This window comes from Mytilus edulis, chromosome 6, assembly GCF_963676685.1.
Source record: "Mytilus edulis chromosome 6, xbMytEdul2.2, whole genome shotgun sequence".
Lineage (NCBI taxonomy): Eukaryota > Metazoa > Mollusca > Bivalvia > Mytilida > Mytilidae > Mytilus > Mytilus edulis.
The window spans coordinates 39,135,199-39,150,444 of NC_092349.1; the positions used below are offsets into that span (position 1 = coordinate 39,135,199).

General features: G+C 30.6%; 1 protein-coding gene across 1 annotated transcript; it reads right to left on the reverse strand.

Moving 5' to 3' along the window:
• Positions 1-955: 955 nt before the first annotated feature.
• Positions 956-15,215, reverse strand: LOC139529086 (PRKR-interacting protein 1 homolog). Its single transcript, XM_071325344.1, has 6 exons — positions 15,075-15,215; positions 12,743-12,821; positions 8,859-8,959; positions 7,399-7,484; positions 3,413-3,480; positions 956-1,309 (listed from the first exon to the last, which is right to left on the reverse strand). The coding sequence occupies exons 1-6, from the start codon at positions 15,168-15,170 to the stop codon at positions 1,068-1,070; spliced, it is 672 nt and encodes a 223-aa protein (XP_071181445.1). The 5' UTR covers positions 15,171-15,215; the 3' UTR covers positions 956-1,067.
• Positions 15,216-15,246: the final 31 nt, after the last annotated feature.

Below are 15,246 nucleotides of genomic sequence, written 5' to 3' on the forward strand. Positions count from 1 at the left end.
TAGGGTATTGTTACAATTCATAATAACAGGGCTGTCTGTCAAGGTCATCATAACCCTATTGGTTTGGAACCATAAACAGTAATATATATTATGCTGTAATTTGCCCATAAAAATACCTGAACATGACCATATTCTAACACTTATGGCAAAATATGTATGACATGGGAAACCATATGCATAGTGAACACACTGAAATGTCTCGCCTTCTTTACTAATCATTGATATCATGTTGATAGTCCTAAATATAAAGCTTTATTACAACTGTCACATAAACTTAACATTAACCAAGAAAACTAAACATTGACCAATGAACCATGAAAATGAGGTCAAGGTCAGATGAATCATGCCAGGCAGGCATGTACAGCTAACAATTCTTCCATACAACAAATATAGTTGACCTAATGCTTCTAGTTTTAAGAAAAAGACAAACACACAAAAACTTAACAAGGTCAAATAAGACCTGTGTGACTGACATATAGGTCAAAAAATATTTCCACACACCAAATATAGTTGACCTATTGCATATATATAATTAGAAAAAAAGACCAAAACTCAAAAACTTAACTATAATCACTGAGCCATGAAAAGGAGGTCAAGGTCAGATGACACCTGCCAGCTAGACATGTACACCTTACAATCATTCCATACACCAAATATAGTAGACCTATTAAATACAGTATACGAAAAAAAGACCAAAACACAAAAACTTAACTATAACCACTGAGCCATGAAAATGAGGTCAAGGTCAGATGACACCTGCCAGTTGGACATGTACATCTTACAGTGCTTCTATACACCGAATATACTAGACCTATTGACAAAAGTCGCAGGCTCAACAAAAACCAGCCAACAACACAATCTAAATATCCCCATTGAAAAAAAAACACTCATCATAAACTACCATTAACCATACATTAGTCTATTTCAAAGCTGCCATCAAATTAATAGTTCAGAGTAAAACAAATGATCAATTATTACTGACACATTAAAATTTATTTGTATGAATGAAAAATGATAAAATACATTAAAAAAGTTAAAACACCAACTACATGTATATAAATTAATGACTAGCTTCCATTTGTATTTGCTGATATTTGAAACTGTTTTTCATCAACAAGAGCATGCTGTTTATTACTTCTATAACCTTTTCTCTTATTATCATTATGATTTTCACTTTTTTCTGACTTGACTTCAGTATCACAATTTTCCTCCGAGTTATATCCCATATCCCCATTCTGATTTGAGTTGTGTCCCTTGTCACAATCTTGTTCCCGAGATTCCTCAGTTTCTTCATCTTCTGATTCTTCATCTAAAATAAAAAAAATTACATGAATATTTATTTGTATCCAAATGTAATCTTCAAATAGACTCAATAAAATGTCTCATCTTCTTAAATAGTCATCTATAGTGTTTGGCTGAAATGCAAGAGTTGTCTATCATGATATCTACAAATTAAATTATTTTGTTGCGTAGTACTTGAGTAAAGAGAAACGAAACATTTGAAGTTGATTAACATAGTATCTACAATTAAGGAGTCTGGCAAATATGAACAATACTCACATATTGCAACTCATTTATATATATTTACCAAGTATGAAGCCATATTGTTAAAGGAGAAAATTGTGATAGAAACATTTATAGGTCAAAGGAGAGCAGATGGTCAGATGCATAGAAAGACAAGGTTAATGCACTATAGCTCCACTCTTAGAGTGAGGGTATTTAACAAGATCTTAAATATAGAAGAGGGACGTAAAGGGGGGGTATCTGCACGGAAGACCGCGAAATAAAATTGCCATTTCTCGATGAACCAACAATTAAAAATGTCTTGCACGTTGATCTTTTTACCGATTTCACGAAACACGGTGAATAACAAACCTTTTTCACGGCTGCACGTGAAATAAAAATGGCAAAACACGTTGCACGAAAATAACCCTTTACCACCCTCATAGAAGACTCCATATTTATACATGACAAACCTCTGAAGTCAGATCAACATGTTAATTTTCTAGCACAAATTGTATTTGATATTTTAAAAACAGATGTAAGCATTTAAAAATTCAAAGATAATCCATGATCCATGAAATGAACTAAAATCAAGATGATCTCTGTTTATTGGTCGGGTACACAAAAACTGAATGGAGATAATAGAAACATAAAGATAAGTTCAAAGTCATGTGACTTACACATTTGCCGGTACTTAAATGAAACTTGTTTTTTATTCTGTCCATTTCTGGAACTTTGCATTTGTTTAAGATATTTAGTTATTTCTGTAATACTGTGAACTTTCAATTTCTGTGTATAACTATTCTATAAGGGTCTACATATGGAGTATACATCTTAAAATGGACATCCTATTCATGGGCTTGCATTTCGTTTAATGATATTCTTGATAAATCCTAACTGCTTTCAATAAAAGGATTTTTAATGTAAAAGTTGCAACTTCATATTTAAATTTTATAGACACTATCATAACTTTATTAACTGTGTAACATATGACCATAAAAATGTTCCATTTGTAGTAACCACAATTCTCCCCTTTTCCTTAATTAATCTTTTCAGCTTTAATATTAGAGAAACATGAAGAGTGTAAGTAGTGAAGCAGAAACTAATTCCCCTTAGAGAATGTCAGGATTAACTCCTGTTTTAAGATGGATTGCAATGATATGATTTATTTTTCTGTTTTGAGTGAACTGTAGTTGGTCTTTTTGACATTTCTGTCTTGCCTAAATGAAGTTAACAGGGCAAGGCATTTCCTTCAATGACAGCAGCTTTTCAATTATGTCTTAATTTGTGATTAGGTCACTTCAAGGGGAACCAATAGTGGTAGCTCAATGATATTTGATATGCATATATATTAGTATTGGCACATCTCTGGCCTCCCTCTCTTATCATTGTTCATTGACTTTTGAAATTGCATCATTTACATGCTAATGTTTGTTTGAGGACAATTAAAAAGAGAACTACTTATGACAATTCTATGGTATTTGATATGCAGTTGTTTTATATTGTAGCATTTCATTTCTCATTTCCACTAAAGTTTTTACGGTCCAGCTCTTCATTCATGGCTCATTGACTTTATTCTAATTTTATCATAATATCAAAATCCTATAAAGGCTAGACACATCACCGTGTTTATTTTTTTCCCCTTAGTATTGTCTATTTTTCTTCAACTTGTGATTGATTTTCCCCTATTCTGCATTTTTTTTTTAGCTAGTAATAAAATTGAGAATGGAAATGGGAAATGTGTCAAAGAGACAACAATCCGACCACAGAACAGATAACAGCAGAAGGTCACCAACAGGTCTTCAATGCAGCAAGAAATTCCCGCACCCGGAGGTGTCCTTCAGCTGGCCCCTTAAAGCTTGTTAGAATGTGACAGCATTACAATTAAACCAAACAGGAAATGCCATACCTGATTCTTCTTTCTCTTCTTGTTCCTTTTTGGGTTTCTTGCCTTTTTGCTTCTGCTTTTTCTTCAATCTGGTAAAAAGGTTAATTTGTTACTCATTTGTCAAGATTTAAAATCAAATACTGGTTTTGCAATTAACCAAAAAGTATTATATACCTATTATTATCAACGTTTAAAACTTGAAATAGTATAGTTAATTCATGTTTTCCGAGATAAAAAGATTGTTATCTCATTGGCAATACCACATCTTCGAATTTTATAACTTAGTTTTTTTTCTTCTGCATAGCAATACAGGTTGTCTTCTAACTAAAAAACTAAAAAGATTAAAGTCTTAGATCATTCAAAGTGATCTGAAATCACTAATGGAAATGTTGGATGAATTGTGTATATAATATAAACCATATTTTACTTCTTCATTGCAGTGATGGTGTACTAGAACAATAAAACAAATATGTTTGTAGTTTTTTTAGTAAACCTGGGATCAATGTTTAAAGAGAGTTGTTTTGTAAGGGCATGTCTGTGTTCAAACATATATATGTTATGCTAAACTTTTATTCCAACTGTGTGTAGTTAAACCTTCAACCAGATGCTCCGCAGGGCGCAGCTTTATACGACCGCAGTGGTCCAACCCTGAACGGTTGGGGCAAGTATAGACACAAAATTCAAGCTGGAAACAGCTCTGAATTTGGATTGTGATTAAATAGTTGACACAGCATAGGTTTCTGACACAGAATGAATGTGGTCTTATGAACTTAAATTTTTTTTTGGCTTTTGAGCAATTAACTATGCTGTTGAATATTAATCCTTTCAAAGAAAAAATATTTGAAGAAATTTTCTTTTTAAATTCTGAAATCTGAAATGAGAAAAAAAATTGACCCCCACCCCAACTTAATTTTCACTTCTCCCTTTCCCTTATTCCAAAAATGATCTCAATTCAAATTTCTAATAGAGTTTGCAACAATAACTACTCATTTAAATACATCATAAAATATTAAAATATAAAATGTCATACAGTCATGGTTAAAATTAATATTAATTAATAGTAACTTCTAAAAAAATAAATGGGGATTTGGACACAGATGATGCCCCCCACTAGCATATAACGTTATTAAGGGACATAACTCAAGAACTGTAAAAGTGAAGCTGCCAAAAAATTGAACTTAAACTGAGTTTAGAGGTTATAAGCATTATATACACATTTATTTCATTAAATTTAGTTGAGACAAACTTAAGTTAAGAGAACAGAAACTAAAAAATTCTTCAATTTTTCCACTTGGAAAGGGGCATAACCCTAGAATGGTAATCAAAGTGCTTGTAATCACTGAATGGTAAAGCAGGGCTCACGCTACCAGGCGACTTGGGCGAAGAAGTCGCCTTCCCGACCGTCACTTCGCTTTCCCCGACCCCCAAAAGCGAAATCAAGTCGCCCTGTTCTTGACGATAGTCGCTTTCAGTCGCTTCCGTCATCGGACATTTTCAATTTTTACCAAGTTGATGAAACATCAATTTTTTACTGATAATTAAAGAAATTCAGACATAAACGATTCATTATCTTTAGAAAAGAGGTTGAAGCATTGTCTTCGCAGTGTGTAGCAGGTTATTTGATAAAAATACAACTTTTTATCACTTGTGCATTTCCGCAAGTTTCGATGCTTGTTACTCGAAAACGTACATCAACCTAAATTTCGGCGGCAAAATAAGTTTGTTACTTCATTTAAACGTGACAAAAGTTGCCTCCAGTAAATGTTTAATCCATTTATTGCATTAAAACCGTCATGTTCCTTTCCAAATAACTTGTCAAACATCGTTTATTTTTGTAAATTTTCTTGCATTCGTCCGCCATTGACCGATTTCTAAACTACGGATCTGAACCGGACCAGCTATGAATGGAACAGCTGACAGAAGAATATTGATCCCAAAGGGGAAAATTACGCATTCCACACGCATTAAGAGACTTTTGGTTACATCTAATTGATTGGTGTATATAATTCCCTATATTTTTTTATGGATTGTTTCAAACTACATGAACTATTGATTAAAGTTGCTTAACTCTGAGACTATTATACTAATATCAATATATTATGGCCCAGCTTAATAACTTTTATATTTTTTTATGAGAAACACTGAATTTCATACACAAGATAATTTTTAATTAAATTGTAATTGATATATTATAATTTCTTTACATTTTTTAAAATATTTTTTTTTTTTTTAGTGCTAGATATCTAGTTGGTAGCTTCTCACAAGAACCTTAAGTTTCAAATGTTACTTTAATTGTAATTTTTTACTCATATGAATTGAACAACATAAAAAGAACATAATTTACATATGGCCCTTTATACTATTGTAAAATCCAAACATTGTAGCGCACCGCTTGAATGAGCACTTCTCTTTCAAATCTCACCACTTCTCCCTATCAGTTTCAAAAAGAGAAGTCACTTCTCCCTATAATTCTGAAGTAGTGTGAGCCCTGGTAAAGACTGCTTTAATTTATCAGTTGGTAGTAAAGTGAACATTGCATTGTATATATTGTATATATAGCATTGATTTAAGTTGATTCAACTTCTAATCTGGACAAAGAAAGATAACTCCAATTTTCAAAGAAGATTATATAAAGCATTGGTTTTAGATGATTCAACAACCATTCTGGACAAAGAAAGATAACTCCAATTATTGACTTGAAACTACAAAAATGTGTTTTTGGCCCCTTTATGGCCCTTTATTCCTATTACTGTTTGCCCCATAACCCTCAAAATATATATCTCAACCTTCTACTTATGGTATTTAAAATTGTGGTACAATTTCAGAACAATTGAAATACTTATACACAACTTATTGTTCTGACACTAGATAAATGCTATTTTTGGGCCCTGTGGGCCCCTAACCTTTGGGACCATAACCCCCAAAATCAATTCCAAGCTTCCTTTTGTGGTAATAAACATTGTGTTAAAATTTTATTGATGTCTGTTTACTTATACTAAAGTTATTATCATCCGTCTTTCGGACGACGCTGACAACAAAGTGATACCAATATACGACCGCAAATTTTTTTGCTGTTGTATAAAAATATTTTGGCCATTATGGCCTTCTTCATTTGAATAAACATTGAAACAACGATTACATTGCTTGGATGCTATTAATTACACAGTGTGTAACGAATTTATCCTGATTTTGTTATATATTACATATTATTATATTCAAATTAAATATTAGAACAATATCAACCAAATATATTTAGATATTTAATCTAAAACTGTGAAAAATTAAAAACATTAGGACTATAAAGCAATGGTGTAAGGGAGATAATTCCAATTGACGTAATAAATAAGGGAGATAATGCGAATTGATGTAATAAAAAATTGTACTGAAATTTATTTGGACAATACCAGCCAATCAAATTGCAAGAAATTACTCTAAATCAGGATAAATTACGCTATAAGTACATGAAGTACTACTATAAATTTCATTTTTCAGCATTTGGACTCAACACAATATAAGAACAATTTGAAAATATTCATAAAAAGAGAAAAAAATCAAGGCAAATGAAAATTATAGTTGTAATTATCAAGTAATGTATCCAAGCAATGTAACTTTTGTTGGCTGAAGAGTATGGAAAATTGTCATATAGTTTTAAATAAAAAAAATTTTAATTAAATTCCTAGATCAAACAGACAGTCAGGGGCATGACTTAAACAACTAAACATCAAAATTACCTATAAGATAAATACAAGACTCTTTAAAATGGTTTTATAAAGGTTACTTTTGTAAATTTCATTTCATTTACAGATTTTACTAGCATTAACTAATTTCCCTTAAGCCCTAAAAATAAGTAATCGCACTAATATATTTATCCACAATGTGTTTTACAGAGTAAAATGCCTTCATTTGCATGCCAAAACTGACAGTTCAAAATATCACTCTACACCATCCCTTATTGCTATTATTCATATCTTTTTCTTGTTCCCAATCACAATGTATATTCTAACAACCTTTTAGCCCTTTTCTTTGCTGTCCTGATTTCTGCCTCTGTTTGGTTCTTCTCCAGCTTCTTCTGATATTCTGCATCAGCATTATCCTAAACAAAAATATATATTCAGCATATACTGTATTGAAATTTCTTTTTATTTTCCAAGAATGTAGGTAATACTGTAAAAGAATCAATCCATTTTTAGAGATGTCTTTCAAGTGTTGACATTTACTCTTCCCTTTGTTGTTCTTTTTGCATATATGTGTGTGGATTTTTTTTTTGATATTCGTAAAACATCCATAATCTGGTTTTTATGATTTAATATTCATGCTTGGTGATAGTGAATATTTTGTTTAATTGGCTAAAGCACATTTAAGTCAACTGTATTTATGTATAATGAAGCTATAAAAAAAAAGCAGTAACCCATGAGTAGTAACATACCTTTGTATGAACTTGTTATCTTTCCATCCATTGTTAATAGTTATACTAAGTGTATTTTATGCATCAAAGCATACAGTGTACCATGAATGTTTATATCAAACAAAGTATAAATTTTCTATAGGTATGCATGCAAAGCATTTAATCGTGAAATACTATTTATAAGATGAATATTAGAAATAAAATTTGCTTAAAGAAATATTGTAAGTCCTGTTTCTGTCTGTTTCAGGTACATATTCCAGAGTACATAACAAATTTCTGGAAATAACATTCATCATGTTCATCAGATTACAAAATTTGAAAATTCAAATACATTTAACATTTGTTATTACCAAGGTCAACTGATACTAAAAAGTAGGACCAATTCCTACTACATGTCAACCTCACCTGTAGGGTTTTGAATGATTGCATAATTTATTAATTGACAAATACATATAAACGCTTACAAATTTACCATTTAAATTTCATGAATGTTAAGACTGAGACAGTTTTTAGGTTCATGCAATCAAAATCTTATGAATTGACATGATATCTAAATCTTCCAAGGCTTATCACTACCTTTTTTGATACACAAAATATAGTGCATTGATCATAACATTCTATACATCCTATCCATAAACATTTCCAGATATTTATCGATGTAATATATGCTCAGATATTCAAGGCACAAAATGATGTTACACTTGTGAGGAAAATTACATAACTTTTGCAATGTGCATGCACAGTAATCTAATATTTGTTCTAAAAATATAAATGATGTCATTGCTAAAGTCATCTTTAAAACTCATTGAAGTTATCTTCCTTTGTCTAGAATTGCTGTTAAATCAACTACAACTAATGCAATATTTAATTTTAATGCCCACTGTTAAATTGAAGCAATCTTTACCCTCAGCGCTTACAAGCACCTTGATTCTTGAAAGTGATCTGTCAAAAAAAAATTGTTGTATAGATTCTATTGACAGGTATTGTTGTATATATACATCTAGCATTATCATGATTATGAATAAGTATTGTGCATATACAACAGGTGTTTATTAATCTTACTCGTTCAAATTTTTCATCTACATATTTCTGCCTAGCATATTCTCTCCGCCTTACTCCTCGGTAAACATGGAAATCTCCACTTCCTGCTCCTGCGCTGGAACCTGTCAAGAAATGGCAAAAATGCTAGAAAATGGGTGCAATTATCTTAAATACAGGTAGATGTTATCCTGTATGAAAAGTATTTTGTAATGTGGTAATATTAGTAATAAAAAATCTTAATACATAACATATATATATTGTAGTGTAAATTCAGAATTTTATGCATGTTACAGTGTAAATCACCACTACTAATATAGTTGGCGCTGCTTCATAGAGGTGGTGAAAATCATTTAAATGTGACATGCTGAAAAAAAAGTAATGATAGACTGTACAAAAGTCAAAACTGCATGTGAGGTCTGTAACAAATAAATCATTGTATTTCATTTAAATATTTTTTACCTCACCATTTTGTAGTGTTTGAATGTTCCATTACCCCCACTAGGAAGTAAAGTTGGATTGTCTTTGTTGTGTGTTTTATACATATATATAATATCTTTTATTTGTATAGGTTCTTTTTTACTCTCCATGCTCTCCTGGAAGGTATATTTCTGGGTCCTACTAAAATGCGCCCGGGGAACAGAAAAAGCGCCCAGAGAAAACAGGGTTGGCAAAAACCCGGGTTTTATGAGTATTGCCCAGCCCAGTGGGAAATACTGGGAAAACCCGGGTTTTAGTGGGTAATACTGGGCAATACTGGGTAATATAAAATACTGGTCTGAATTTTATAGAGTATTCAGTGATAAAACACAAATGTTATACATTCGAGATATATATAACCAATTTTGTTTATTTGGATTGGTAAAACTGTAAATATAAAGCAAAAATTGTTTTTTTTTAAATATATAAACAATAACTCCTATTAAGGATTAACAATTACATGTAAGAAAAATTATATTTACATAATGTCTATGTACTGTCACTGGTTCATTCCCTCTATTCCCACTTTTTATAAATCTGGTAAGAAAAGGTAAAATTTCATGTTGGAATAGAAGGAAAACTTGTGCAAACAAAGGATTATACTGTACAAACATTTTTTAATCAACTGTTAATTGACCAGGTTTTTTTTTATTAGAACAGGTAATAAGTTATTTTTGCATCTGTTTAAATTCTGTTTTTTTTTTTAAACAAGATAAATAATGAAGTAAAGTTAACAGTTTTCACCCATTATTTTACATCTTTGATTATTGGTCCAAGTAATTATATTTTAAAGTATACTTTTATTCCACATCTTAAGCCAACAGGAATCACCAAAAGCATTAAATTATCGTTTATTTAAAGTTACTTTGGAGTTTGAGAAACATTTATTTTGGATGACCGGCAGATATCCTTATTTCTTAAATTTGGAACTTTGAACATGAAATCTCCAAAAGAAACTGGAAGATGGCAAAACATAGAAAGAGAAAACAGAAAATGTGTATTGTGTAATTCAGATGCCATTGGTGATGAATACCATTACATTTTTAATTGTTCAGCTTTCGATAATTATAGAAAACAATGTATTGCATTTTACAATTATTATTATAGAAATAGAACAAACACATTGAAGTTTTATGACTTAATGATCATGAATTCCCCAAAATGTACAGAACTGAACGAACTTTGTAAACTTATTAAGGAGATCAATAACAAATTGAACTTTTCTGGGTGAACAATTGTGAATGCCTCTATCTACATTCATACATTATTTATTTATGTAATTGTATTGAAATATGTATAATTATCTCTATACCTTTCTGTAATTTGGTTTGTGAGAATAAAGATATATATATATATACATATAAGATTATACTTGGTTATAATATTATTTATATCATGATTTATTAGTAAAGCAGACAATTTTTTAAAGTTACAAATTCAAAGATTTAAAAATAAATCTGACTCCAATCTATTTATCATAATTTTTCTTCATTTTTAAGTACAAATTCAAAAGTTTAAAAATAAATCTAACTCCAATCTATTTATCATAATTTTTCTCTATTTCTAAGTATCAATTTGATGAAAAAAGAAACATATTACAAATAAACAAGGTATTATACCCAAACAGTGTACATGGTGTACCAAATATGTTATGCTTTAAAAAAAAAAATACAGGTAAATCTTAGGTGAAATTCTAATTAACCCTGATTGTTATAAAAACAAATTATTTATCAAAACATCTATTGTTATTTGCAAGTGGGAATAGAAGGAATAGTATTTTTAAAAAGTGGGAATAGGAGGAAGACACCCTGTCACTAATTAGTAAATAATTATTCAGATTAGAATGCAGATTTGTTTATGTAACAATAATCAGCCCTTTCAATTCTATATTTGTTAATGGTATGACCCCTTAGGGTGTTTATTTAGCAATATGAATGTATAACATTTGAAATGAACAATTCACTAAAACATTGCAATATATTTTTTTCTTTCAAAGTATGGATTAATATAGAAACAATGCTTGGTAATTAACAAGGTTTCCTTAAATGTGCAAATCTTGTATTTTGTCTATATAGAAGGGAATGAAATTGAATTTTTCATTCTTTTAGAAATGACTGTCAATGGTTATCTGTATAAAAAGTAAATTTAGCTGTAATACTATGAAACTACACCAAGACTTAACTATTTTGTGTTAAAATAAGCTTAAAAAATCATATTGCCCAGTATTGCCCAGGATTCCCCATTTCTTAGAGTATTGCCCAGCCCGGGAAAACCCGGGTTTTCCCACCCGGTAATTCCCGGGCGGGTAATACTTTGCCAACCCTGAGAGAAAATATATAGATATTTTATTGGCATGAGACAACTTTGTTAAGTTATGGACATAGATTTTTTTTTATTTTAGACAAGTAATTTGCAAATTCATATAAAAGACCTTTGTAATAAAGCACAAAAACAAGTATGAATATTTCAATTTTAACAAAAATATATGAATACCATTTCGAAAGACTGATAATAATGGATCACAGTTTATGCGGAAGATTTATAACAAGTAAGACATCAAAAGACATGTTTTTTCAAAAACGATATCAAAATGAAAAAAGTATGTATAAGACAACTCAAATTTCACAGATAAATATTAATTTAATCAAAATCAAAAGAGGTACACATAATAAATCGGCAAAAAAGCAGTACTATACATGTACAGTAGTTAAAATAAGGGGGTAAAAAGCAGGTGTTTGGTTTAAATCTAAGTCTAAGCATTAAAACCCTGATAACCATAGCCATTGAAACAGTTTTAGTTTTATAAAAAGATATAATAAATCTATCTCAGCATCTGTATAAAAAAATGTTCACCATGCAGTTGCGAAAATATAAGACCTCAGGCACCGATTATTTTTAGTAACAAAATATACATATCCCCATTTATATTAAGGACAAAACAAGCAATGATTAGTTATTTTTTAAGGAAAAAAAAAATTGTTATAAAATATTATTATTTTCTTCTCCCGTGCGCTAATTTTCTTCTCCGGGCGCTTTTTCTTTTCCCCGGGCGCTTTTTCTTTCCCCAGGCGCTTTTTAGTAGGACCGATATTTCTTGTGTATGTTCCTTTTTACCCTTCAAGCCCTTCGAATTCTGGAAGATAGATTTTAGGTTGTTTTTTTCATTGTGTATTTTAGTATGTTCTTTTATTCCTTCTGAAAAGTATGTTTTAGTTGTCTTCATTGTGTGTTTGAGCATATTTTTAACCCCTTCTGGAATGTTAACTTCATTGTGTTCCTGTTAAATAGTTGGGTTTTTTTACCCCTTAAGAAGGTAAATATTTGGGTTATTTTTACTGTGTTTGTGTATGGTCTTTTTTATTCCTTCTAGAAATAAATTTAGGTCAACTTGATTTGTTCATCTATTCTAGATAAATCTTTCCTTTTACCCCAAACATTTCTTATAAATTCCAGTGGATCACGAGGCTTTCTTTCTTGTGATGACTCAGGAATAAAAACTTCTTTTGACTGAAAACAGAAAATAATTTAAATTTATTATCATAAATTGTGAAAGAAATATTCCTTAATGAATTATTCAAAATTTAAAGTCATATAAATTTTCATGATTTCACACACTAAATTTTTAATCATTTTTTTTACATTGTTTTAAAGAGCTGTGAGGAGAAAATGCACCTGACCATTAGCATGATTAGCCAATGTGGTTAAAATCAACAATTTTCTTTGAATGAAGAAGCAACACAACTCTTGCCAATAAACAACAAAATTACCCTTCAAAACGTTAAACAAGCTGCACACAAGAGTGTCATGCTGAAGTGACAAAGACGATGGTAGATAGGCAACACTGGAAGAGACCTTTTTGATATACATGTAACACCATATATATCATGTATATGTCAAAAACATCCCAATCTTTGATTTCCCTCCCAACAAAAAAAATCTTCAGTATCTTCATACAATTAAGAACTGGTTATTCCACGCTAAATTACTACAAACAACACACAGGGCAAAACACCACCGAGTTATGCAGCTGTGGAACTATGAATGTTACAGAGAAGAAATGTACCACCCAATTACTGAGGAAATCAAATCCGTAATATAAACACAGGCACCCTACTAGCTACTAGCTAGATTAGAACAAGAACACACAGAAGAATATGAACGGAAGTTAGAAATCATTTTGGTCTTCCTTGCAAAAACAGGAGGATTTGAATTACCAGAATATCTGCAACCTCAATCGCAACAGCAAAAACAAAATTAAAGTACGTACTGTACCTGGAGGAAATTACATGGAGGAAGATTCACATAAGGCGTAATATGCACCAATGAGAACAGTTGTGCCATAATGCCATAAGATTGAGGATACTTTATTGCAAAAAGCATACATCTGCTATAACAACGAAAACATACAGTACACACAGAGAGGATGTAATCTCATACTCCCAACACTGATTCTGGTGTAGCACAGTGTCACACTGTGAAACACAGACTTCCCTCCCAAAAAACACCAAGTAATTACTCCCATCTGGGAGGGTTTTATGACCCGTTGATTGCAGTTAAAAGTAATAAAAATCAACAAAGCACGACTGCATGGTCTGACAGTGACATATACATGTCAACTTCTTCCCATTTCAATCATTTCCTATTTAGTTTCTATTTCTGAAAGCTATAAAAAAGGGTGAATGAAATTATTTTAAAAAATTATATACAAAAAGTATTTTTAGATTGGAAAATTATTTACATTCTTTCATAATCTCATAATTAAGAATGGCAACTTGATATTTACAATAAGTTGCATTTATAGTCAGTTTAAACATATAGATATTAATATATACATGGTTTAAAAAACAATAGTAATGATACAAAAAAAAATGAATAAAATAAAATAATGTTGATAAATTTCATACATATTATATTTAAATAATCTTTATTTATTATTTAAATTTATATAAAATAAAAAATGAATAAATTCAATTAAAATATACTGATATATATGTCTTTATTTTCTATTAAGTATACTCCACTTACTTGTGATGTTTTGTGTTTTGTTTGTTTTAATAATGTTTCTTAGCTCTGTATGAAAAACCAACACTGTCAGAACAAATGCTGAATATATTTTTAATAAAAAAAAGTTGTGCAGGATTCTTTAATAAAATCAGATTATAATATGTCTCTGATTAAATTTAACAAATCTCACACTTTTCATCATTTTTGTGACTGTCATTTAATGACAGGAAACACAAGAAATGTTTATTGTAGTCATTAACTACTGGCACACTTCAAAGGTAAACATAGCAATAAAAATCATGGTGTTGGGAGAAACCACACCAAGGTAATAAACAATTAAGGAGTTTAAGGGAGGAATTACTCCAAGTTTCTCCCAATTTCCTCCCAAGATTTGGAGAGTGTTGCTGGAGTTTCCTGGTGTGACACCAAGTTTTTACACAGTGTAGGGAGTATGAGATTACATCCTCTCTGTGTGTACTGTATTTACAACATGACAAATGATAAACAGTAGAGATCAAACTATATATAAATCATTATAAGAAAACAAATAACGTTAAGTGACAATATGTGATCTGACTTACCATGCAGATGTAGATTTAATAGAATTTTTGTTTATCACTTGATTTCAACCTCTCAGAATAGTCATTACATTTAGGTGTTATCCCTCATTTGAAGAGATGTTCCCAACCTGACGAAGAAGAACCTATTAAACCCAATGATACGCCGTTTACTGTGATAGAACCTTTCTTAACTTACTGGATTCTTCATTAATTTGTCAAGTCTCATTTTCTGTAATTCTGCAGGAGTTTTTGCAACAACAACATTTTTCTCATTTTTTTCTTTTCCGTCCATTTTCAAACCGGATATCTAGTACTTTCACTAATTTCGGATACAAATGTCGGGTATGTTTGCAAAAAAAACCTGGGTG

What these genes read in the sequence shown, in the direction of transcription:
- LOC139529086 (XM_071325344.1), bottom strand. Translation starts at nt 15,170, where the DNA reads ATGGACGGAAAAGAAAAAAATGAGAAAAATGTTGTTGTTGCAAAAACT. An exon ending in TAGATGAAAAATTTGAACGA is followed by an intron (nt 7,485 to 8,858) that starts GTAAGATTAATA and finishes ATTTTTGTTTAG; the next exon opens with GATAATGCTGATGCAGAATA. An exon ending in GCAAAGAAAAGGGCTAAAAG is followed by an intron (nt 3,481 to 7,398) that starts GTTGTTAGAATA and finishes CCTTTTTACCAG; the next exon opens with ATTGAAGAAAAAGCAGAAGC.